General features: G+C 36.9%; 2 protein-coding genes across 3 annotated transcripts in view; one reads left to right on the forward strand and one right to left on the reverse strand.

The window, feature by feature from the left end:
- The window catches only part of LOC136034994 (armadillo repeat-containing protein 7-like), a 39831-nt gene extending 20534 nt beyond the window's left edge, over nt 1-19297 (reverse strand). For both annotated transcript variants that reach the window (XM_065716562.1, XM_065716563.1), the window contains exons 1-2: nt 19184-19297; nt 5507-5635 (exon numbers count right to left, since the gene is read on the reverse strand). In XM_065716562.1, coding sequence (XP_065572634.1) covers nt 5507-5612 — 106 coding nt within the window. In that variant the 5' untranslated portion in view covers nt 5613-5635; nt 19184-19297. The remainder of the gene's footprint in view (nt 1-5506; nt 5636-19183) is intronic.
- Nucleotides 19298-23143: 3846 nt separating this feature from the next.
- The window catches only part of LOC136034996 (vesicle-fusing ATPase 1-like), a 267443-nt gene continuing 264373 nt past the window's right edge, over nt 23144-26213 (forward strand). Inside the window, exon 1 of the mRNA XM_065716566.1 lies at nt 23144-23256. Coding sequence (XP_065572638.1) covers nt 23242-23256 — 15 coding nt within the window. The 5' untranslated portion in view covers nt 23144-23241. The remainder of the gene's footprint in view (nt 23257-26213) is intronic.

Consider the following 26213-nt stretch of genomic DNA (forward strand, 5'->3'; position numbering starts at 1 on the left):
ATATTTTTACGTGTGCCTATAAATTAGAATTTTTCAGGCAAGCATTCATTTCGTCTGCAGGAGTTGATCTAGGTATTATAGGTAATGTTTGCCTGAAATTTCCCGCAAGCAATATTAATGTGCTGCAAAAGGGTTTCGACATGCCTCTCAAATCTTTCAAGCATTGATCCAGAGCCTTGAGCGATTTTTTGTGTGCCATTGTGCACTCATCCCAAATAATAAGTTTGCATTGCTGCAATACTTTCCCCATGCCAGATGATTTGGAAATATTGCACGTGGGAGTTTCTGTAGAATGCAAATTCAGAGGCAATTTCAAAGCGGAATGAGCAGTTGTTCCACCAGGCAGCAATGTTGCGGCTATTCCGGACGACGCAATTGCCAACGCTATATCATTTTTTGATCGAATTGATGCCAGAATCAGTTTTATCACAAACGTTTTACCAGAACCTCCTGGCGCATCCAAAAAGAAAATTTCTCCAACGTTGTTATCGACACAATGCATTATCGTATCATAAATGTCCTTTTGTTCCGACGTTAACTCGGAAATGTTATTTTGTACATACGACAATAGATCACTCGTACTGTAACTTTGTTCACGATCCAATTCTACACATGTCGAAACAGCAGCGATACGGTTAGGTGAAGGCATTCCCAAATCCTGAAGAGGTTTGTTTGCCATACGTACGCACAAATCTTCTATAATAACTAAAGTGTAGTTATAAATTTCTGATGTAAAATCAAAAGTCATATCTGACGTCTCTAACTGTTTTCGATGGAGTATATTTTACTTATATTTTTGACTTATATTTTCCCCATAACTCTGTAGGAGCTGATGGAGAGCAAGTTGTTAAAATGATGCCAAACAATGCACGAATTTGACTTGGAGTTGACGTTTCGCACGCGTCATTGATGCAGTTATCCCAGTGTTGGTCATTCTCCAATAAATTCAGAGCTTGGCATGCACTACGGTAAGTGTCATGTATAGTACCGTTTACAGTTCTCAAATACTCAAAGGATGTCGGACCGGGTACATTCACCAAAAGCAGGCGTAGAAAGAAGCATTCATGTTGATTGGGGTGAACGGTGTAGAGTCTTCCTATCGTGGTATCTTTGAAGATGGTAGGTTGGCCGTCGACTGACTTACCCTGTTTTCGACGTTCAAATACTTTATTTTTAGTATTCCACGTGTAATACGAAGGCACTTCAGTATACAACAGTTTTTTTGCAAAAGAATCATTTTTGCAAAGCGAAAAAAAAGCTGTTAATGTTGCATCAGGTGGATTCAAGGCTCTTTGTTGCACGTTGGTTTCCGTGACATAAACACGTTGACCATTCTGTAAATGTACCGCTAAGTGAACAACAGCTGGACTACGTTCATGCATCGGAAATGAAAGAATTCGCCAAACAGCTTCATTACTGCTTATGTATCTTCCAGCCTGATATTGTACGATTTCGTCGAAATCTTTGATTTCGGGCTGCAAGCCAGAAACTGCCATGTCACTGCCTTTGTTGACGTATTTACATATGTATTTGATTGCCTTTACGGAGTTAGAGTGTTCAACATTTATGTGTGCATTAAATGTTTTTGATAATAATGGGGAATATGGAACAACCCACTGGTTATCTACTTCGATGGTGGTACCGTTACGCTTCTTTATTATTGCTGTTTTACCGCCATCTTCAGTAGATCTTCTTCTATATTGTGGGTAACCATCATTGCCAGTAATTGTCTTTGATACTAAAAGTCGAGGATATTGCTTTGTGCACCTTCCTTTGGCCATGCATGGTGAATTTTCGTTCAGTGCACCGCAAGGTCGATGTATCACATTTTTTACAATAATATCATGTAACCCCTTATCGATATTTTTATCAGGTATTTCAGCGGAAATCACATCATCAATTTCGTTCGAAGTAATTTTTTTATGTAGCCAGATTAGTATATGTGCGTGTGGCAAACCTCGTTTTTGCCATTCCACTGAGTACATCCAGCATCGCACTGACCCAAACACTTCAAGTTTTAAAATGTAGTTTATCAGTGATTTCAACTTTTGCCGGAAGACACGGGCCGTAGTGTCATGCCTATGAACCGCCGATTGGCCTTGAAGTAAAAGCTGCAGTATCTCGTCCCAAGATTGATTACATGTAAATGTAATAAATAAATCTGGACGACCATAGAGACGAACATACGCAATAGCATCTTGAGCATATTCATGCATATGACGGGGACTGCCAGCATATGACGAAGGTAAAATTGTTAATCTTCCAACGTTTGTGGTATTACCGTCATTTATAACTGCATCTCGCAAATGAATGTATTGTTCAGAGCGGAGCTTGGTCAACGACAAATGGTCAAAACATACATATCAACGACAAATTGGTGAAACAATTCACGGCATTTTAAAATATAATTTTCTTCATCCTGCCGAATCATTAGTCTATAGGAATAATAATGCATTGCACTGCATTTCTTATTCATTTCTTTGTTAGTAGCTGGATTCATCAATTTAATATTAAAGTGATAGCCGTCGGCTCCATCCCAAAAAATGATAGGATATTGTAGGGCATCGTAGCATCGATGAGTTTCAGCAATTCTTAACAACTGAGCGTTTCGCTTATGAAGAATAATATCTCGAGGTAAACACTGATCACCGACCATAACGATTGCCACTTCGCCGATAGTTGGAGCATTGTATCTACGCACATGTTGGCCAGGAGGCGTTTTGTCAGCGGAAATAACAATTTTATGCGTATCAGTAGGCATCAAATCTATGGCTGTTTTGAACAGACGCACTAAATTATTATTTTCGTGGAAAAGATGTTGCAATTGGAAAACGATTGTAACGTGCATTCAATTCAGAATTTCTATCACTGATGAAGTACAATTGTAAAAATTTATGATTCTCGCCTGAGAATGGTAGAAGGGACCCTGCTCTATGATAAATTTGCCCTTTTACTTTGAAAGTAGACATAAATTGATCTGGATTTTCAATTTGGGCTCCAAACGACGTCATTTGGAAACATGAGTTGTATTTTCTGATTTTTGACAAAAAACGCTTAGATTCTGACGTAGTTCCAGTAAGGAAAGTCTTCAATGGCTCTGGTGGTGCAGCCAATAGAGGAAGTTTAACTTTTCCTGAGGCACAATACATTCCCATTGTTTCACCATTGAATTTCAAGGCCTTGCAATAGGGACAAATTTTAGACATTGTCCTGATTTGAACACATCTACTCAAGCTATAATCATCGACTGGGCTGTACCTGAATGCCAGGCGATAACTTTCAGGCTGCTCTGATTCCTTGGCACGCTTTCTTTTCTTACTTTCTCTATCAGCAGCAAGCCTGATTTCTTGCTGTTCTTGTGATTCCTCGGCACGCTTTCTTTTCTTACTTTCTCTATCAGCAGCAAGGCTGATTTCTTGCTGTTCTTGTGATTCCTCGGCACGCCTTCTTTTTTCACTTTCTCTTTTAGCAGCAAGTCTGCTTTCGCGTTGCTCTGGTAGTTCCTCGGCACGCTTTCTTTTCTGACTTTCTCTATCAACAGCAAGTTTTTTGGCATAGACTCTTTGAGCATCTTCATCGGCTTTTGCCATTGTAAGTTCATCAGTCATTTTAAACTTAAACATTAATAGATTTCTACGTGAACATATATGTCTTAAATATCTTTAATGACGTCACCGTCATAGCAAAAATGACGACAACTAACTTCATGACGTCAGTCGACACAGAAACATGACGTCACCTGATCCACAGACAGACAACTTATTTATATATATGTAGACTAGCTGTTGGGGTGGCGCTTCGCGCCACCCCAACACCTAGTTGGTGGGGCGCTTCGCGCCCCCCCAAGCCCCCCCCGCGCGCGTAAGTCGTTACGCGCCATATTAGTTACGCGCCATTGTAGCTGTGTCCCTGTGTCCCACCTGTGAATGGAGATAGATATAAATATATATTTTTAACTACGTAAAACATGCGAATATACAACATTCTTCGCTGTCCCATTGTCTGTGCATATAAATAGCATTTATATTCCCTGTGTCCCGGTCGTCATTTGTGTCCTGGTGTCCCAGTTTGTATTTTCTCTTTGAGTGTCCCGGTCGTCATTTATATTCCCTGTGTCCAGTGTCCCGGTCGTCATTTGTGTCCCGGTGTCCCGGTCTGTAATTTCTATTCAAACAATCCCTGTGTCTCAGTCGTCAATTATATATCCCGCCTGTGCCCCCGGCGTCCCCGTTGTAGTTGTGTCTCTGCGTCCCGGTCGTCATTTATATTCCCGGTCGTGATTTGTGTCCGGGTGTCCCAGTCTGTAATTTTTCTTTGAGGTTCCTGGTCGTCATTTATATTCCCTCTGTGTCGGTCGTCATTTGTGTCCCGGTCTGTAATTTATCTTTGAGTGTTTTTTCTTTTTAGTTTTTTTTATTTTTTTACATTTTTTCAGTTTTTTTTCTTCTTTATTTTTCAGCGTCACTATGAAGTACATATCGCCGAACCTTTGTTTTTTAACTTAAATCTGGTAGGCATTGATGACCTTATCCAAGTCAAAATCCCAAACCCAATCATCATCGCTATCATTTTCAGTTTTGATATGTTTTGACTCTCGCTTTCCAAGTGGATTTTCATCTAACTGCGCGGTTTTGCGTTCTTTAGCCGCAAGCCTATTTTCTTGCTGTTCTTGTGATTCCTCGGCACGCTTTCTTTTCTTACTTTCTCTATCAGCAGCAAGTTTTTTGGCATAGACTCTTTGAGCAGCTTCCTCGGCTGTTGCCATTGTAGGTTCTTCAGTCATTTTACAATTAAACATTTTTCCGTGAACGCATGTCTTAAATACCATTAATGACGTCACCGTCAAAGCAAAAATGACGACAACTAATTTCATGACGTCAGTCAACACAGAAACATGACGTCACCTGATCCACAGACAGACAGACAACTTATTTTTATATATATAGAAGATATAAGATGTCCCGGTGTCCCAGTCGTCATTTGTGTCCTGATGTCCCGGTGTGTAATTTCGTCAATCAACAAACATGACGTCAGTCGACACACAAACATGACGTCACTCGACACACACACACACAGACAACTTATTTTATATATATATATATATAGATTATTTTCTCAAAAGACCTACCAATCTCGGGATTTTTTTTTTTAAATTTAAACTAAGCAGTTTGTTTGACAACTGAGGCCACATTCGACAGAGGTTTTGCAATTAATTGCGACAACTTATTGAACAAGCAGAATTACTGTGCTCTATTGAATGGGTTTTGAGCATCAAAATGTGTTTCATGTAAAGAAATCTTACAAACCAGTGGCGGTTCTAGACCTGGGCAGGGGGGGGGGGCTGCTGCCTCCAGTTATTCTGACATTAACATTAAAGTATATAACTTAATAGGTTTTAACAAGAACTTTCGAAAATAATTAAAAAAAATACAATTGCCTATTAAACGTCATAAATTAAAAAATCAATTTTAATAAGCTTACTGAATGCATGGTGAATGTTGTTTACCTTCTGACCTGCTTTCTTCAAATTCAGACTTCAGCTGTGAGAGATACTCTAATCTATCCGGTCCTTTCTTTGATTTTCTCTCCCTGTTCTTGTTAGTCTTTGGCATGTTTGACTGACTGCCTTATTCTCCTGAAAAAAATTATGAATGTTTTGGCTAAAAATTCATTTTACCGATGTTATCCTAAGTAATGTAAGAACATACTCAGAGTTTTGGAAAAGTCCGTTTTTATGTTTCACTTCTAATAGAACATGTTTTACGGACTGGAAGGGGTTTAACATCTGCAAGAAGCACTGTTTTTTTGCAAGTGTGTTGTAGCATTTGGCCAATGCTCAAGTCCGTTTTTATGTTTCACTTCTAATAGAACATGTTTTACGGACTGGAAGGGGTTTAACATCTGCTAGAAGCACTGTTATTTTGCAAGTGTGTTGTAGCATAGAACATACTCAGAGTTTTGGAAAAGTCCGTTTTTATGTTTCACTTCTAAAAGAACATGTTTTACGGACTGGAAGGGGTTTAACATCTGCTAGAAGCACTGTTATTTTGCAAGTGTGTTGTAGCATAGAACATACTCAGAGTTTTGGAAAAGTCCGTTTTTATGTTTCACTTCTAATAGAACATGTTTTACGGACTGGAAGGGGTTTAACATCTGCTAGAAGCACTGTTATTTTGCAAGTGTGTTGTAGCATAGAACATACTCAGAGTTTTGGAAAAGTCCGTTTTTATGTTTCACTTCTAATAGAACATGTTTTACGGACTGGAAGGGGTTTAACATCTGCTAGAAGCACTGTTATTTTGCAAGTGTGTTGTAGCATTTGGCCAACACATAAGCAAACAGCTTCCCATTCCTTTAAAAAACCTTCCTCTTTTTTCTTTAGTAGTCAAGCATTATATGTAAATGCACTAGGGCGAATTGGGAGAACTCTGACATATTTTTATCTATTAAATTAAAACTCAAAAACATTTTAATGTAACTAATATCATCTTCTATTGTTCTCTTTTTTTCAGCACTTTGCCATATTATGTGCTTTGTGAATTTCACATGTACTGTGCATCACCAGATTACATATGTAATGCATCGCCAGATTTTGAAGTTATTCCAGTCTGCTATGCTTAATGTACCCTGGCTTTAGGGACAGCATGTCATCTGCTAACTTTTATCCCAAATGTGTCAAAATAATGAAAGTTTACCATCTAAAAAGGCAAGGAGGACTCTCAGTGCAAACATAGACCTGTCTTTTAGCGGACAACACTTGAACTTGCAAAACAGAAAATGAACAATGAGCTGTAAGAAAAGATTGCAAAGTGTAAAGATTGAAAAGTTGTAAAATGATTAATGAGTTGCAAGAATGTTTACTCAAATTTAACAATGCCCTCAGTTTTATCGTCAATTGTTCTTTGGTGATTTTCTGTGGTATTGATGGCATTTATGCTAAGCTTCTTGAAGAAGGGTCCCTGTCTTTAGTTGAGCATTTGATCCTGCTTTATCAAACGTTTTTTTTTTTTTGCTCTAAATTCATACCAGAACTATTATGTTCATCCAGCATATTACTCATTATAATTGTAGCCTCCCCCTCTACTCATATATTTGCTCGGATTAATCTAAAATTATGTGAAAATTGCTTAAGAGTAAACAATAGCCCTTCAGAACTAAATTAAGGCCTTAGCTTCCCTCATCTGAAGATCGAAAAAACACTTGAAATTGCAAAACAGAAAATGATCGATGAGTTGCAAGAAAAGATTCGAGGCGTGACATGGTGTATTCGATAGACGAACTTAAATATTGAGCGATAAAATAAAAAAATACTGAAAGGAAAAAGATAGTGGATGGATATTTAGAGAAAAACAAAGAGAAATCGGATAATTCGAGATTCGGAAACCGAATATTCGAGGCGTGACACCGGAGAGGACTCAAATGACTAGAAATTTAAAGTTCTAATTCCCTTTTTGAGAGTCAAAACTAATCTAATGGCAAATAGCCCCCTTCCCACCAAACGTCTTTTCCCCAAATACGTCCGATCAAATTTCTGAGATTTTCATTTTGTCCAAAATAGACCAAAAATCATATAACAAAAGCTCTGGGATTTACACAGCCCCTCAGAGCCCCTCAGAAGTTTGTAAATATGCACTGGGGGCATGTAAGATTTTTAAGGAAGGAATGATCGTATAAATTCGTCGGGGGCTCACTCTATTGAAGATTGAAAGCTCTAGTTCCCTATTTAAGAGTCAAAGGGGACCAGAAGACAACTATTCCTCCTGCCTTCTTTATCCCAAATCCATCCGATTGAATTTTTGAGATAGTCATTTTGTTAAATTAAGTCTAAAGATCGGATTAGGAAAATTCCAGAGTCAATACCATCTCCAGAGCCCTAGGGCAAGTGTTGTATGTTATATCCGGGGGGGGGGGGGGTTTGGAGATAAAAGGTTCTTATTTGACGATTTTGAAAATGGTTCAAAGATCAGATAAACCAAAACTTAAGTGAGCTGCCCCTAGACTTCTCTCCACGGCCCGACCCCCTTCTTAAAAAAAACTTGTTAACGATATTTTATTCCGAAATTAAAAACAACTCACCTATGGACCTCAATTTCCCGACCCCCCCCCCCCCCCAAATAAAAAGCAACTTATTAACAATAATTTATTCCAAAACTTAGGGGAGCTGAACCCCCTATTCTCCATGGCCCAAAACCCCTCCCATCCCCAAAAAAATACCAATGATAAATTATGAGAACTGACCTCTAGAAAATTTGCCTGATTAAAAAAAAAGGACAATAGCCCCCTAGAAGTCATAGAATCTTAACGAAAATCACACCATCAGATTCAGCGTATCAGAGAACCCTACTCTAGGAGCTTAGAGCTCCTATCTACAAAAATTTGGAATTTTGTATTTTTTGCCAGAAGACAGATTACGGATGCGTGTTTATTTGTTTGTTTGTTGTCTTTTTTTCCCCGGAGTGATCGTATTGACCCAGTGGGCCTAGAATGTCACAAGAGGGCTGATTCTAACGAAAAATTTCTAGTGCCCTTTTTAAGAGACCAAAAGAATTGGAGGGCACCTAGGCCCCCTCCCACGCTCATTTTTCCCAAAATCACCGGATCAAAATTTTGAGATAGCCATTTTATTCAGTATAGTCGAAAAACCTATTAACTGTGTCGTTGGGGATGACTTACTCCCCCACAGGCCCCGTGGGAGGGGCTACAAGTTACAAACTTTGACCAGTGTTTATATATAGTAGGCTAATAGTTATTCACCATCTAGTATTGTTTACGGTTAATTTAAAACTGAAATGTCGGAAGGGTAACTACCTCCCAGGAAGTTATGATGTTGATAGACTCCAGGATGAGGACTTAAGAGAAACTTTTCAGGAACAACTGAATACTAAACTTGAGAGTTTAAAATTTGACAATGTAGAAGATGGATGGAATTATTTTAGTAAAGCAATTTGTGAAGTTGCTAATGGTGTCTTAGGGAAGTTACGACTGCAGCTAGGAATATTAGTGCAAAAGCTTTATGTTTAATAGAGAAGAGAAGGGATTTGTGCAAGAATTATCTGAGTGATGGATCATATAAACCAAAAGGAAAGTAAAGAAAGTGGAGAAAGCAGTAAAATGTGAACTAAGGAGGTGTGAAGTGGAGGCCATGGATAAGATTACCGAAGACCTGGAAGATGCACCTCGACGGCAAATATTAAAATCTTGTACTGTCATGTGTATAAATTGAGCGGGAGTAGTCACTCGGGACATGTTCCAGTTAAAGATAGGAACGGGGCCACAATTAGTGATAAGGAAAGAGTTAAAGAGAGATGGGCGGAAAATTTTTAAAATGTGTTAGGCAAGATACAGTTGCAGGAAAATATACAGAGGAAAATGAAAAAGTCTGTCATACCTTGGAGGTGAAGGAAGATTTGTTTTGTGAAGAAAAATTAGCAACAGTACTAAAAGGATTATAAAATAATAAGGCTCTAGGTGCTGATAGTGTGGTAGGTGAGTTTCTTAAATATGATGGCTCTGAGTTTAGAAATAAGTTACTGAAGAATTTGAATATGATTTTTTATAAAGGGGAAGTACCTAATGATTTTAGGAAAACCTTAATTAGACCACTATATAAGAAAGGGAATAAAAGCGAGCGTCGTAATTATCGAGGCATTAGTCTGGTCTCTGTAGGTAGCAAATTACTTAGTAATATCGTACTTTTTAGACTGAGAGATGCTGTAGACAAAGTTTTAAGAGAAGACAGTGCGGTTTCAGAAAAGGTAGAGGATGTGTCGACCAAATTTTCACTGTTAGTTTAATAATTGAGAAGTGCCTTAGTTGTCAAACTCTTTTGGTCCTCAGATATATAGTTTATGAACAAGTGCTCGATTTCCATGGTCCTAGGACTAATGCATACAAGTTTTTAGCTAATAACAGCAAAAAAAAAATAGTTTTCGTTTTGTTTTTATCGAGAAAATGAGCATATGATAAGGCGTGCAGTATGGTTGCTGAGGGATTGGAGGCTCTCCTCTCCTTTGTATTCCCCAATAGTTCATTAAAGTAGAACATAAAGCTGTTTAGAAGAACAGTTTAGAAGTTTAGAAGAACATAAAAGATAAAGCTGTTCACAAGGATTAGAATTTTGGAAGCTAAAATTATAACAGTAATCATGTACAGTGCTGAAGCATGGGCACTTCAAAAGGTGGAGTCTTCAAAAGATGGAAGTTCCCATTTCCATTAAACCTTTCTTTATGACATCCTACAACCCAAGACAAGGCAAACCTGTTTTCTGTTTAGTCCTAGATAGTTGGCCAAAGACGACACTTTTTGGCAATCTTTCATCCACAGAATGTGCCCTAGCCATCTCAACCTTTCTTCCATTACAGCCCTAGAAATCAGGATTGAACCACATTTTTTGTACAGTCTATGGTCAGTCAGCTGGGTACCCAGTACAATCCATAGGCAATTTCTCAAGATCCAATCACCCCTCACAAATTAAAAGAGCTGTTGTAAGCTCTCTTGTTGATTGAGCCCTAAACATTTGCTCTGATTCTCACATCACAGATGAACTAAAATTTATTAGAGACATATATTTTGGAAACGGTTATCCTATTGTCTTTATAAATAATACAATTAACAAAGACTAGCAAGATACACCCATGAAATCAAGGCTCTTTTACCATGAGAAGCTCCCACCAAGCCCCCCCCCAAATGTACCTTCCATATATTCCAAAGTCACTACAAATTAAAACAAGAGCTAAAAGCTCATATGGCACTTGCGACGAGGCAAGAAGAGCTAAGAGCCAAGAGATCATGTGGTATAAGCTCTAACAAAATTCTATGAATCAATAGATTGATTTAAAAAAGAAAATAAGAGGCTTTATGCCAGTAAGGATTTAAAATAACAGCTCTGAGTCAAGATGTCCTTCTAACTATCAAAATTCATTAAGATCTGATCACACACTCGTAAGTTATAAATACCTAATTTTTCCTCTCCCTTTAGCCCCTCAGATGGTCGAATCTGGGAAAACGACTTTATCAAGTCAAATTATGCAGCTCCCTTACATGCCTACCAATTTTCATCGTCCTAGTACGTCCAGAAGCACCAAACTTGCCAAATCACTAAACCCCTCCCCCCAACTCCCCCATAGAGAGCAAATCCAGTACGGTTCTGTCAATCACGTATCAAGGACATTTGCTTATTCTATCCACCAAGCTTCATTCCGATTCCTCCACTCCAAGTGTTTTCCAAGATTTCCCCCTCCAACTCCCCCAAATGTCAAAAGATCTGGTCGGGATTTGAAATAAGAGCTCTGAGACATGAATTCCTTCTAAATACCAAATTTCATTAAGATCCGATCACCTATTCGTAAGATAAAAATACCCCAATTTTCACGTTTTCCAAGAATTCCGGTTTCCCCCTCCAACTCCCCCCAATGTCAGAGGATCTGGTCAGAATTTTAAATTAAAGCTTAAAAGTACAAGATCCTTCTAAATATCAAATTTCATTAAGATCTAGTTGCCCTTTCGTAAGTTACAAATACCTAAATTTTCAAAATCACCCCCCCCCCAACTCCACCAAAGAGAGCAGATCCAGTCCGGTTATATCAGTCACGTATCTTAGACAGGTTTCTATTCTTCCCATCCAGTTTCATCCTGATCTCACCACTTTAAGTATTTTCTAAGATTTCGGCCCCCCCCCCCCCCCCCCAATTGCGCTTGATCCGGTTGAGATTTAAAATAAGAGATCTGAGTTACGAGGTCTTTCTAAATATGAGGTTTCATGAAGATCCAATCACTCCTTCGTAAGTTAAAAATACATCATTTTTTCTAATTTTTCAGAATTAACGCCCCCCCCCCACAATATAGCAGATCCGTTCCAATAATGTAAATCACGTATCTAAGACTTCTGCTTATTTTTCACACCATGTTTCATCCCGATCCCTACAATATAAGCATTTTCCATGATTTTAGGTTCCCCCACCCCAAACTCCACCAATGTCACCAGATCCGGTCGGGATTTAAAATAAGAGCTTTGAGACACGATATCCTTCTAAATATCAAATTTCATTGAGATCCGATCACCCGTTTGTAAGTTAAAAATACCTCATTTTTTCTAATTTTTCAGAATTAACCCCCCCCCAAATACCCCAAAGAGAGCGGATCCGTTCCGGTTATGTCAATCATGTATCTAGGACTTGTGCTTATTTTTCCACCAAGTTTCGTCCCGATCCCTCCACTCTAAGTGTTTTCCAAGTTTTAGGTTTCCCCCTCCCAACTCCCCCCCCCAATGTCACCAGATCCGGTCGAGATTTAAAATAAGAGCTCTGAGACACAATATCCTTCTAAATATCAAATTTAATTGAGATCCGATCACCCATTCGTAAGTTAAAATACCTCATTTTTTCTAATTTTTCAGAATTAACCCTCCCCCCCCAGCTACCCCAAAGAGAGCGGATCCGTTCCGGTTATGTCAATCATGTATCTAGGACTTGTGCTTATTTTTCCACAACACAAAGATAACACAAAGAAACAGCAGAAACATAACACAACTAAAGCTTTAAATTCTAAATAGTACAAATATTTCTTTTGATTCTGCTTTAAGTAGTCACATCTTTGATAATCCTAGCCATAAAACGCTTTTTGAAGAAACTTCCCTTATTAACAATGATTTAGACATAAAACAGGTTATTTGAGAGGCAATTGGAATTAGAATCAAATAAATAGTAATACTTCTTTAAATAAAGATTTGGAGAATATTCACTTATTGTCTCATATACAAATTTAATTAAAATGATTTAACTTATTATATTAAAAAAACAGTAAACAATTCCACTCAACCTGTTATGGATATACCTTCTAGGCTGGCTGCCAAAAAGGCAAGATTAGCATTAAGAATTTGTTTCTAAATGTTTTTTATTCAATTTGAATGAATTGTCTTTTTTCACTTTACTTGATGTACCAATATTTCTTTTGATTCTGCTTTAAGTAGTCACATCTTTGACAATCCTAGCCATAAAACGCCTTTTGAAGAAACTTCCCTTATTAACAATGATTTAGACATAAAACAGGTTATTTGAGAGGCAATTGGAATTAGAATCAAATAAATAGTAATACTTCTTTAAATAAAGATTTGGAGAATATTCACTTATTGTCTCATATACAAATTTAATTAAAATGATTTAACTTATTATATTAAAAAAACAGTAAACAATTCGACTCAACCTGTTATGGATATACCTTCTAGGCTGGCTGCCAAAAAGGCAAGATTAGCTTTAAGAATTTGTTTCTAAATGTTTTATATTCAATTTGAATGAATTGTCTTTTTTCACTTTGCTTGATGTACCAGTCCTGGTTGAACTTTCTTGAAGTAATGATGCTAAGGCTGTTTTGAAAGTAATTTAGTTTTAAAGATTGTATTTTAACATGAGTTCTTTTATATTCGTTTTTTCTTCATTTGTTTTGTCAAGGATATAGGGTCAAAATATTCGTTTAATTTTGTGTAAAAAATTTCCTTATTCGTGTTCTACTTGTTGTTTATCCCATTGCCTTTCCTGTGCTCCTTAAGACAAAGTCTATCCCATTGCCTTTCCTGTGCTCCTTAAGACAAAGTTCATCAAAATAATCTATATAAAGGGGGATAGAACACAACCCTGCTTAATTCCTGATTTAATACAAAACCACCTGATAACCTCATTTCCTACTTTAACCACAGCAGTGTTATTATCATACATAGTACTAATCACTTTAATGTATTTGTCTGGTATAACATAAGAGGATAAGACCTTTGCTAAATCTCTTCTATCAACAGAATCAAACACTTGCTCATAATCTATAAAACTGGGGACCAAAGGTGTTTGACCACTAAGACACTTCTCAATTATTAACTTAAAAATGAAAATTTGGTCTACACATCCTCTATCTTTTCTAAAATGTGCACTGTTCTTCTCTTAAAACTTTGTCTACAGCATCTCTCAGTCTAAAGAGTATCATATTACTAAGTAATTTGCTACCTAAAGAGACCAGACTAATGCCTTGATAAGTACAACACTTCCTCTTATCACCTTTCTAATACAGTGGTTTAATTAAGGTTTTCCTAAAGTCATTAGGTATTTCTACTTTTTTCGAAAATCATATTCATAATCTTCAGTAACTTATTTCTAACCTCAGAGCCACCATTATATAAAGTATTATAAAGAAAGAATGTCATTGTTTTGGTCTTTTCTTTTAGTTTTGTACAAAGTTATTTTTTCAACCTCCAATTGGCTATACAGGTGTCCCAGCCAAGTTGTTTGCATGCTAGTCTTGAAATCTCTTCTCCATGAAGACAGGGGTTTGAGTCATGGTGTTGCTTGGTTTGGAGTTTGGTACAGTGATGTGACTTTGTGAGCTCAGCCAGAGTTGAACCAGCTCTAAATGGGTACCTGGAGAAATTTGCAAAAGGAAAACAGGAAGGGTGTGGGAAGGAAAAAACACAAATTTCTGAACCCAGCCCCTCAGTGTACTTCCTGGCTGGAGGATCATGAGATGGAGATCAGCATTGCCTGTAGAGACTGTAAAGTCCCATTCTGTATTCTATCTTATCAACTGGCTATAAACAAAAGACAAGTTCATTTTAAACAATAATTTTACCATCAAAATATATGCTTATAGTTACTTCTCAACATAATCACCAAAAATATTGAGAAGTTTGTCAGACCTTTGGACAAGCTCTGAAATGCCCTCTTCAAATATTGTTGTCATCAATGAATTCAAATGGTCCTTGACAATAGTTTGAATGTTTGGTTTGAAAGTACTTCCCTCCAAGTCATGTCTTCAGTTCAGGAAAAATATGAAAGTTGTTGGGGTGCTAAGTCAGGACTATGTGGTGGATGATCAATGATATCCCACTGAAATTACTCAAGAAGCCTTTGACTTGCACAAGCAGTGTGCAGATGATTATTGTCATGGATCAGAACAACTTCAGCAGTGTGATTTCCTCTTTATTTGTTTTGAATGGCTCTACAGAAATAATTACCTTAAACTGCATTGACCAGCAAGATCAGGTGGTGTTACCTCCTGTAGACTCTTGTTGGGAGTGTGAACTTCATCAAGGTTAGGCAGCATCCCAAGTTAGCTAATGTAAAGTTATACAATAAATAGCTCTAGTGATTGTGGTTCCATGCTCCATAATTCTACAAGCAACACACCTTCTTGGTCCCAAAACAAAGTAGCCATGGTCTTTCTGTTGTTGAAGGTTTGTTTGAATTCCTTTGAAGAACATGAAAGTATTCATTGTTATGATTGCTGTTTTGTTTCTGGTGTGTTTTATTGAATTGAGGTTTTGATTCTACTTCTAATTAATTTTAAAAAGTTTGCTCTTTCATGGTGATGAAACTCAAGAAATTCCAAAGCAGATGCCATTTGATGAGCTTTGCAGTTGTCGGTCAACGTTCTTGGGACCCAATGTACACAATGTTTTCTTTAGCCCAACCATTCAGTGGCAACAGAGTACAAACAAGATTCTAAAACTTCCAGAAATTCCATAGACAAAGCAATTAAGGTGAATCTGTGTTTTCTTTAACCAATCTGTCAACTTGTTCAACCAGATCATCTGAAACAACAGACTTGCATCCTTGGCTCCCTTCATCATGCACATCATTTTGGCCATCTTTAAACTTTCAACACCATCAATCATGAATTTTCCCTATACACACTACCCATTCTCTGAAGAAGTTCTGCAGCACTATGGCCTTTTACCTGTAGAATATTAATCACACTTGACAGGAGAATCAATAATGGTAGACATTGTTTACTACATCCCTGCAGTTATACCAAAGCCAAATTGATTTTTTTTTTTTTTTTATCTAGCAGGCTAGTCAAAACACCCAAAAATTTGCCTTTTTTCTAGGCCTATACCTATCTGATTTTTGCAATTAAAAAAAGCACTAGACTTTAAAGCATAATGAGGGTTTGGGGGGCAGCCATCCTTTGCTTTTGTACATCAATCCTGCTTACCTTCCCTAGATTTCTCCAGATACTTATTTAGAGCTGGGTTGACTCTGGATGAGCTTAAAGAGTCACACCACTGACCCCCATGCCTTAAAAATAACCAGCAGCACTGGAACTCTTGTCCTCATGGACATAGCATTTCAAGTCTAGTGTGCTTCTTCTTCTTCAGCAGTTGGGGGCTTTTCAGTCAATACTAGTCAGCCCTTTTCCTTTTGACTCACTCTGTGAGATTGACAGAGCTATGGAGCTGGTTTGTCTTATATAATTTGTATCTGCTCAGATTTCTTGAAGTATATCTTTGATACTAGCAGTTGAATTATAGGAGAATATATATTGAGCTCTGTGAGAAAGTATGGTCAGCAAGACTCTTGGCAATTAGTGGAATTTTGTGATGTTTGAAGCATTCTAACATTTTACATCACAGGGTATACTGTGCAGACATCAGCATATTACATTACAATAGGCAATAATCTATTGTTTCATTTTTAAGATTACATGAACTGCAAAGGGGGGACAAGGGAACTTTGCCACTTGAATTAGGGATATGATATGAAAATGCCTGAAAATTTAGCCCATTTGAACCTGACCAAATTCTATGATAAATCTTGGAAAGGTGCTTACTTGGGAAAGGTGATAGGGTTGGATTCCTATTATTTAGCAGTACCTCTGTAAGTCTCCAGCGGTAAATATCTCTAATGGGGATTGGTCTCCCACTTGGCTGGTTAATATTTAAAGCATTTTTTGCTATTTCATCTGCCTTATGGTTACCTATTATACCCGAGTGGCTTGGAATATACTGGATATGAGTTAAAATACCTTTTGAAGCAAAAATATCAATAATTCTAAGACAAAGAAATGTTTCAATATCCATCTTATATTGAGAAGCTGAAGAAAGCAGCTCAAGGCTTGACAAAGAGTCAGAATATATTACAATATTTTTAATATTAACATTCATATATTCATTAACCATGAGGAAATCTAATGCCATAATTATGGCATTTAGCTCGGCAGATATTACAGATGAATTATTGTGTAATCTCTCTCCTAAAGCAATATTATGGGTTGGGAAGAATGCTCTGCTTGCCACTTTCTCATTCATTTTGGACCCATCTACAAAAATATGGAAATGGTTTTTATAAGCAACATTATTTAGCTCAGCAAATTTTTTCTGAATAAAAGCAATGGGGGTGATTTCTTTGGTCTGCTTTGAGAAGTCAGTCTTTATTATGGGAATTGACCAACTCCAAGGGGGGGGGGGGGTTTGGGGGAATGTGGGTGCAATAGATTTTACTGGCACTGGGAACTTCTTCTGGATATTCGCATATTCATTTGCAATGCCTCTAAACATAGATGGATTTCTTAACCAGTTATACAGGGTATGAGAATCATTGGCTTCAATTTTTGTAAGGTATTTAATTAGTAGAGATCTTCTTCTTTCATTTATTGGTGATAGTCCACTCTCAGTAAGCAGAAACTTAGTTTTTGTTGGTTTCCTAAGACCAAATATAAGACAAATTATATCATTTTGAGTTGTTTCGATTTTTTGCATGTGGGTCTTAGCACAAGCACCATAAACTATGAGGCCATAATCAATATGGGGTCTTATATATGATTTATAAAATTGGAGTAGTGTTTTCTCATTACAGCCCCAAGGTGTGGCTAGTAGCCTTTTAATTATTGTTATTTTTCTATTGCACTTTTTTATTGTGTTTGTGATGTGAAGGTGGAAGTTTAGTTTTTGGTCAAGTATGAGCCCTAGATAACTAATTTGATTGTCCTCTGGGATAAGTATTCTATTTAGTGTTAGCCTTGCATTAGAATGATTTTGCTTATGGTGGAATTGGATAATTTTTGACTTTGTGGGTGCAGTAGGTAAAATGGACATTTGAGAAAACTTTCCAAATTGGAAAAGTGCTAACAACTGAGCTAATAGCCTACAGCTTTAGTTTCTGTCCTGTAAGCGAAATGGTGAAAGTCTACTTTAGCTAATTTTTGCTGTCTTGGAATGGGGTTAGTTAGGAAAAAAAAATCTAGGGATAGGTCTATAGACTAAAGCATGTCCTGGGAAAATATTTTGAAGTACCTATCTCTATTCCTTTTTTCTGTACAGGGAAGTGACCTTAGATGATCCTTAAAAATCTTTGTTTTATGAAAAAAATCCTTATAAAACAGATCTTCTTCTTAAATGAAGCACAAGAAACTGTTTTCAGCTTCAATGAGGTTTCAAAGATCAGAAAATATATTTCCTAAATTTAGAAAAAAAAACACTGATGTGGTTTAAAATTCTACTCCAATAAAAGGACTAAAACCTTTTTAGAACTAAAACAAGAGAAAAAGAAATTGATCTGCCTAACTGAAAATTAAGGTAAAACATTGCTTCATCAATATTTTAACTGGTATAGACCAGTAAAGTAGGTAAATTTAAGACTTAGAAACCAGAAGAGGGTTAACATAGAAGTTTGGTACTGCCTGGACTCACTACTGAAAGTTTTAATGACCTAACCCCTTTCCAACATAGCAAAAATTAGCTAAACAAGAATATTACCCTATATCCTTACAAAAGGTTAGAGCAATGGGCTAGGACATAATTGTCATAGTAGACCCTACAGATTCAAATTCCATATGCTTTGCTTGAATCTAATGTCATAAATCTTACTTGGTTTCACCTTTCCAAACTTTACAACAGTATATCTGTGCCACATTGTCTTGCTATGTCCCCTGTTTGGAAATTATTTTTCTGCTTCAAATAATAAAAATAATAACCAAATCTATTTTAAATTTGCCAAGTATCTGCTGCATCTAACTCATTGGACCAGTAATTTTTCTGTGGTACAGAAATTTAAATTGATTGTACCTGCAAACATTATTGATGAAAGAGTGGAAGATTTCAAATCCTCAGCTAGAAAACTCAACCACCATTGGTCTTCCCTCTTCATATAGGCCTAGTAGGCCTATGTAGCCTAATTATGTTTGTGTTTGTTGATTGTAATCTCTCTTTATGTTGATTGGTTATTTTCTCTTTTTATTTTATTTTTTGTCTTACTCTGTCACTAGGGCTACAAATCCTCTTTTGCTTTGTTGACAGGTCAGAAATAAATTGAATTGAACTATAGCCTATTTGGAAATGGTGTTAAATATGGAATCAAATAATATTATTCTTTAGTCTTTTTTACACGCTGCATTACAATGAAAGCTTTTTCTCAATACACAGGCTTACCTGTTATAAATAGCAGAGGTTTTACTCTGTGTTAAATTTAACCACCAAAAATCTCCCGATAAAACACGTTTTCATGTTTCAAAATTAAATTTACTTGAAAGCAGATAAGACAATTGGCCGTTATCGCCGTGTGGCGAAATTAACCTAAAATTTAACAGGAACAAGAGAGGGGTCTAATGTTAGCTAACAGTTTTAGTTGAACGGCGGAAACATTACTGTTGGAAAAATTGTTGTCTATCAGTTTTTTTGTTTGGACGGTGGAAAAATACCTAAGGTCATTCAATAAAGGAGCACTCAAAGTTTTAAGCCAATCAGAAAAAACGATGGCCCATTTTCAGATAGATACAGCCAAGAACGTCCCGGCCCTCTTTTCATTGTAGTGAGGGGGATTCGTAGATTTTACCGAATCGCTACCTGATTTTCATTCAATTTTACAAAAAAAAAGAAAAAAGATTGACCTTTAAATATGCTAAAATTTTGGAAATCACACAGTATGTATAAGATAATACTTGAAGAGAAATTCACTGATTTTTCATTTCTTTCTACTTTTGAAATGTCTGAGAGAAGTCACACTGGTCCAAGAAATCATTTTCACTATTTTCTTCATCATAGATCTAAGAACAGTTTCCACGAGCTTGAGATTGCTCAAAAATTCGTTTTCCTTTAGCCCATGTCACATGGGTAGTCTTTGCCATCTTGAATACTTTCCATACTGACGGAAGAGAATTTTTCATTTCTTTTGCAATAGTAAAAGTATCTTCGAATGCTCTGTCAATGAGCCGTTCTCTAAAATCGTATTTGACTAGACGTAGTTAAGATTCGAATTCCTCTCTTGTTCGGTTCAGAATGGGGAATGCTTTCACGAAATTATTACACTCAAAACAAAAGGAATTTTTTTGTTTTGGTGTCTCTGACAGTCTCTCTCATTTCTTAGACAAATACTGCCATGACTATTTGTATTTCCTGAGTGTAAAATTCCTTGAATGTCAAGGGGCGAGCAGCTGAATAAGGTGTCGTATCTCCAAGTTTTGCTGGAATAAAGTGTAGCCTGCAGTAGCGGTTGGCGTCTATTTCTGTGTTGTAATCGTCCAGATGATTAGATTCCGTGTTCGGATCTAAAACGGTGCTCCTGGTGAAAATAATCGCTGCTACAAATTGTCTTTTGATGACTGTATCAGTGGGGCCTGCAAATGATTTGAAGCTTGCATCCATCAATTGATTAAAAGCCAGAATGTCAAAGTACTCAGCTTGGAGACAAACAATGAGATTTTTGGATTTTTTCAAGCAAAAGTCTCAAGAAGCTCAGTGGGTAGATGGAATCAAAAACAACCCTTAGACTCTGGGCTTTGCTTCTCGTGTCAGTGAATTGATTATCACTTTTCATTGTCAAAAGAAGCTCTGTCAGTCCTGGCAAGTTGCTCCACACTGCAAGTAAAGGCTCATGTCTGGCACAACATCTTAACTCTGACAAAGTTTTTACTTGAAACTTACCTTTGGCCTTTTCCATATCCTCTGTGTAATAGGTAAGGCGCTTATTGCCTCCAGTGAAGAATAAAGAACTTGAAGAGTGTCAAACATGTTCTTGACAAGGCTTGAATCTTCACAAACATGCTCTACAATTTTGTTTTTGCGGTGTGCCAGATAACAAAGGTATGAAATTCTCCTTTTGGAAATACTTGTCATATGACCTTAGACTCCTTCAAAACGTTCTGACATACTGCTGGCGAAGTCTTACGACTAAGAAACCATCTTCTCCTTATTGAAGCAAGCATTTTGAATGTACCGTGCTGTGTTGTAATATATCCGGGCCTTTCTTTGATTTCGATTACACTACATAATGCGCTTTCTAGCTAATCGATCTCCATCGGTATATTGCACACTAACAACTGAGCACTCTTCATGGCTTACATCTGTTGTCTTATCAGCAAAGATCCCAAATAATAGTGACTTATTAAGAGCTTGTTGTATTTACATTCCACTTCATCTCCAAGGACAGAGATGAACTCATTTATGGGACCTTCTACTCAAGTAGGTGACTTTTAGAAGACGTCTATGACGGTTTATGTTTATCAAGCTCTGATATCGGGACAATGTCGACCTAAGTTGATTAAAGCTCTAACAAAATTCAATTGCACGAAGTAGTTCTGTTGGTGATCTTTTGATTGTTATATGTTTCAATGCAACAAACAAAGATAGCATGTTTTGTGATATTACAGTTGCATGTACGGCCAATCCTTGAAACAGTTTTTTGAAGAGAGGCTTCTCGACTATGCTTAAAGGTAAGGTAGACTCAGCTAAATAAACTCTGTTTTCAAACACCGGATTTGAAGTATGTTTTGAGCCGGTTTGACAAAATCTTTCTTAGGTTCTCCGTGTTTAGCACAACCAAACTTTAAAGCGTGTTCGTCTTACAAGTTCTAAGCCTGTTGGACACGGGTTCTTCAAAATTGTAACTTGCCAGAATATCATGGTTAAACACGGGCTCTGAGAAGACCCAAACATGGGTTGAACAAGGCTGGATGTGAGTGGTATAGAAACGGAGCTATAATTCACTACCAAATCATCAACTTGGCTTTTACTCAGTTTCACCACTCTGTTTTCAAAAAATAATCCACTTGAGCTTTTTGTTCTTTCATAATTTGACAGTTTTTCATAGCTGCTTTGCGTGGAAGAGAACACAAATCTTGCAGTGCCTCCTACTGCATGCTATCTCCGTTTTCTTCATCCTCCACTAGGAGTCTACTTCCTTCAGAAGACTGTTTTCTCTTTCTTGTATTTTACAAAATGTATTTGAGTTTGGGCACGCTAAAAAGAAAAAAAGAATTAAGACATTTGGAGATAGCATGGATTTATGCCAGGATTTGAAGAATATAAAGATTGGGAGGGATCGTTTTGTATGTTGAGAGGGATCGTTTCGATTATTGTTTTATGCAGTTTTAGTAAATAGTTTAGTACATTTGTGATATTATCAAAATCAATACATTTAGAAGAATCTTTAGGTTGGCGTGGCTTCTCAATCCATTGTAAGTTGAAGAGCTTTGTTATAGTGATACCAATCCAAAAAATGCAGAGAAAGTTTTATTTTTAATTTTACTAATGAAGAAACAAGAAAGGGTGTTTTTTCACAATCCAGGAGTATTTTTTTCTCTTTTATTTTTAATGAAAATTCAAAAATAGGTGTTTTGAAAATCTGGAGGGTCATTTACGCCCCTCACGAGTTTAATCTCAGGCTAATTGGTGACTGTCTTTAAGACAGTGTTTTAGGAAAACAGGCATGTCTATTTTGGGAGAATGTAAGTCACAGGTCTTATAGCAGTAGAGCAATTTTAATGCTGCCATTTCCACCCCTAGGTGTAACTTTCTACCATTTTACGTGTCTAAATTTTTCTGAAGCCTCTTGCTGTTAATTTCTTTAAGTGACAGCGGAAACCAAAATTTTCATTAAGAGTACCTTTCGACTCTGAACTATTGTAGTTGACTTGATTAGAGTGAGGGCAACTATAGTTCTGACAAGGTGCAAACGCCCACGTTTATTTAGAAGTCAATAAGGAAACTTTCAGATGGTCAAGCAAAATTTTCAGAGAAACTAAAATTGATTCATTTTTAAATACCCTAAGACTACCTTCATTGAAAATTCTAAAACTATTGGCCAAAACAACGAAAGATTGCATTTTGTTTTATTGAACGCAGCAAAATCTGACTGTTTAGCCTCAAGCACAGCTTAGATATACAATACAGTTCTGAAAACTCCTATCTTGCCCATGAGAAGCTTTTGGTACAGATATCTGAACTTGGCGCGCGCTTAGATCGTACTACAGCACCATAGACGGGAACCCAATATTGGTATGAAGCAGCGAATTGCTCCGACTTTTATATTCAGACTGCCAGTTTCCTGTTTTCAGCCGCTAGGATCGCTACCGGGCACTGGGTCCCAAAAATAAATCGAGTTTTCATGTATTATATCTCTAAGCTGTGCTCTCAAGGAAGAAGCAAAATAAATTGAATATTGATTCATCCTTTGAAATCAATTAAAAACTAGTTTTTGGATTTAGTTGATAATGCCTCAAAAATTGGTAAGGACTATTTAAGATTTTTTAGTAATGCTGGAGGACTGTAGCCTAGGGAAATGTCTTAATAAACTTTTTATCTAACAAAAATAACTATTGTCTAAATTCAAACCAGAGCAAGTGGTCCCAACCACAAATCCACCACTACATAAGGGGGGAGTCAAGTGCCCTCTGCCCCTTGGATCTGCCAGTTTGCCCTGGATATTAAATATAACTTAAAATGCTTTTGATGTTATGCCGTTTGATTTGTTTTGTCTGAAATACCCTAATATTGTGCATAAAAGTTAAATTGATGCTGATCTTGAGCTGAAAGTTGAGATTTTCATCTTAAATTCTCAGTTTTTTTTGTCAAATTCTAGTTCTGTTTTTCCCCTCCTCCAACATGATGTATTGTTTGACATTGAATGAATTTTGATAACTGATGAAATAATTCTAAAGGAACCTGTGTCCCTTAAAATTAACAAATCTGCTTGCCCTGCCTGCATTTGTCCTCATATCCTGCATGAATGTTCAACAGTCTTGTCTTAACCACTTTCCTTGCTATTCAACTTATCATTGAATCTTTCTAGACTTCCACTGAATTGGGAAACTGCCCATATCATTCCAGCATTTAAGAAAGGTAGAAAGGACCTTGCCCAAAATTATTGGCCTATAATCAGGATATCAGCTGTTATTAAGGCTCTTGAAAGAATAGTCAATTCTGCAGTGATGTGGTATCTTGAAGCAAATAATCTCTTGCACAGCTTGTAGCATAGATTTTGCTCAGGAAGATCTGTTGTTTTCAATCTTCATAAAGTTGTATGACCAAATTACTTAGTTACTTGATACTGAGGTGCCTGCTGACATGATTCTTCTTGACTTTCTAAAGTTTTTGATGGTAAAATTCTAGGTTTAGTGACTTTTGACTATCTTGGAAAGGGGTTAGTTTAGGAAAATGAAACTTTCAGGGATGGTTCTAAAGGCTAAAGTATGTCCCAGAAATGTATTTTGGAGTATCTACCTTCACTCCCTCTCCCTCTAGAGGGTCCTGACCTTTGATGACCTTTAAAATTATGTGTGTTATAAAAGTAAAACCTTGCAAAATAGATCTTCTGCTTGAATGAAGTAGCCTCAAACAAAATTGTTTTCAGCTTCACAACTTTGCTCAATCCCAATTTATAAGGTTTTAAAGATATGTAAATACATTTCCTAAATTTTGAAAAAAAAACAACATTGATATGGCTCAGAATTCAACTGAAATAACAGGAATTGCATTTTGAGAACTAAAGGTAGAGAAAAAGCAACTGATAACAGAAAATTAAGGTAAAATATTGTTTTGTCAAAATTTCAATAGGTATAGACCTGTCATGTAGGCAAATTTCAGGGCCCTCTAGAGGGAGAAGGAGTGGAGGTGGGTACTTTAAAATACCTTCTTGGGATATACTTTAGCCTGTAGACCCATCCCTGAAAGTTTTATTTTCCTAACATAAACCTTTTCCAAGATAGCCAAAAGTCACTAAACTAGAATTTTACAATTGTTGACAAAGATTATCACAAGCAACTTGGTATCATGGTGTGTGCTGTCAAGCTTAAAGAGAAATCCCTAATCTTGTCAACCAAACTTGCCACAACAGGGATTGAACCATGGGCCTCATATTGCCAAGCAGAGCATCAATCCACTATGCTATAGAAACATGCAGTCAAGCTTGAAGAAAATTCACTACTCTGGATCCTTGATTTTCTTCTCCAGCAATCTCAGCATAATCAGCTATTTGATGGCTCTAGTTACCAAATGCCTCTTCTTCTAAACAAATTTTGAGCAGAGTTCTTCTTGGAAGTGAAATGGGTCCAAAACTATTTAATATCTTTATTAATGTTGCTCCTTCTACTTTCAGCAGTAAATTAACACTATGCTGACAACTCAAAGCTTCTCAGACCAGCCTTGTCAAGTTATTATCATGTCCTTCTACAAAATAATCTTTGACTGCTTGATCAATAGACTGAGTCTTTTCTTCTTGAATTCAATGTTCTGAATTGCCATGCCATTCACTTCAGCAAAAAGAATCCCTGTTGCTCTTTATTTTCTTTCAGGCCACCCAATCTCCTTTGTTAAGGTTGTGCAAGATCTTGGAGTCACCATTGACAACAAATTAAAATTCAGCAGGCTACCCATGGCAAGAAGTCTGTTGTTAGTGCTAGTAATGTTTAGGGTGCAGACTCTTAATAAAGTTCTTAAGGGTTGAAATGGTCTAAAACTTTGACCTAATATATGATTCAGGACTATTACATTAGTACTAGTTTAGCCCTAGCTTGAAGTTTGAAAGTCTTTGGCCTCCCTGTATTTAAAAAAAAGGTGGAAAAGTTTGGAAGACATGCCATCAAAATGATATCTGGCATATGGGAATTTTGTTACCCTGCAAGACTAGCTGTGTTTAAACTCCCAATGCTTGTATACAGCATAATTAGAGATGATGCCATTCTTACCACAAGCTAATGAAGGCCAACACACTCCCAGTATTATTTTCTATTGCTGGTCCTAATTCAAGAACCAGAGATCATCAGCTGAAACTTGTCAAGGAGTCACCCTAACCAGAGCCTACACTCAATTTGTTTCCTCAAAAATTGTCAATGATTGGTATAAATTCTCTGAAGACACAGCTATTGCTGAATCTGTCAACATTCTTAGACAAAGGCTGGATGCCAAGTGGTCTGCAATTGATTGTCAACTTGACTGGTAAGCTATTGATCATCCAACTGCACCTGATCACTAAACAACAATGAAAACAACTTTGTTCATCAATGCTGGAGCTTCACAAGGAGAAATCATTATGTTGCTCTAAGCTGTAATTTAAAGTAATTCAAAGTAAAAACAACAAAATTCTTACACCATAATATCCAGGGTGTTTCAGGGACTAAGATCAGATTTTATTGTATCTTTCCATTATCATATACTTTTTAAGATCCTTTTGGTATTAGCCTACAAT

Source organism: Artemia franciscana, chromosome 13 (genome assembly GCF_032884065.1).
Source record: "Artemia franciscana chromosome 13, ASM3288406v1, whole genome shotgun sequence".
In the NCBI taxonomy this organism is placed as follows: Eukaryota; Metazoa; Arthropoda; class Branchiopoda; order Anostraca; family Artemiidae; genus Artemia; species Artemia franciscana.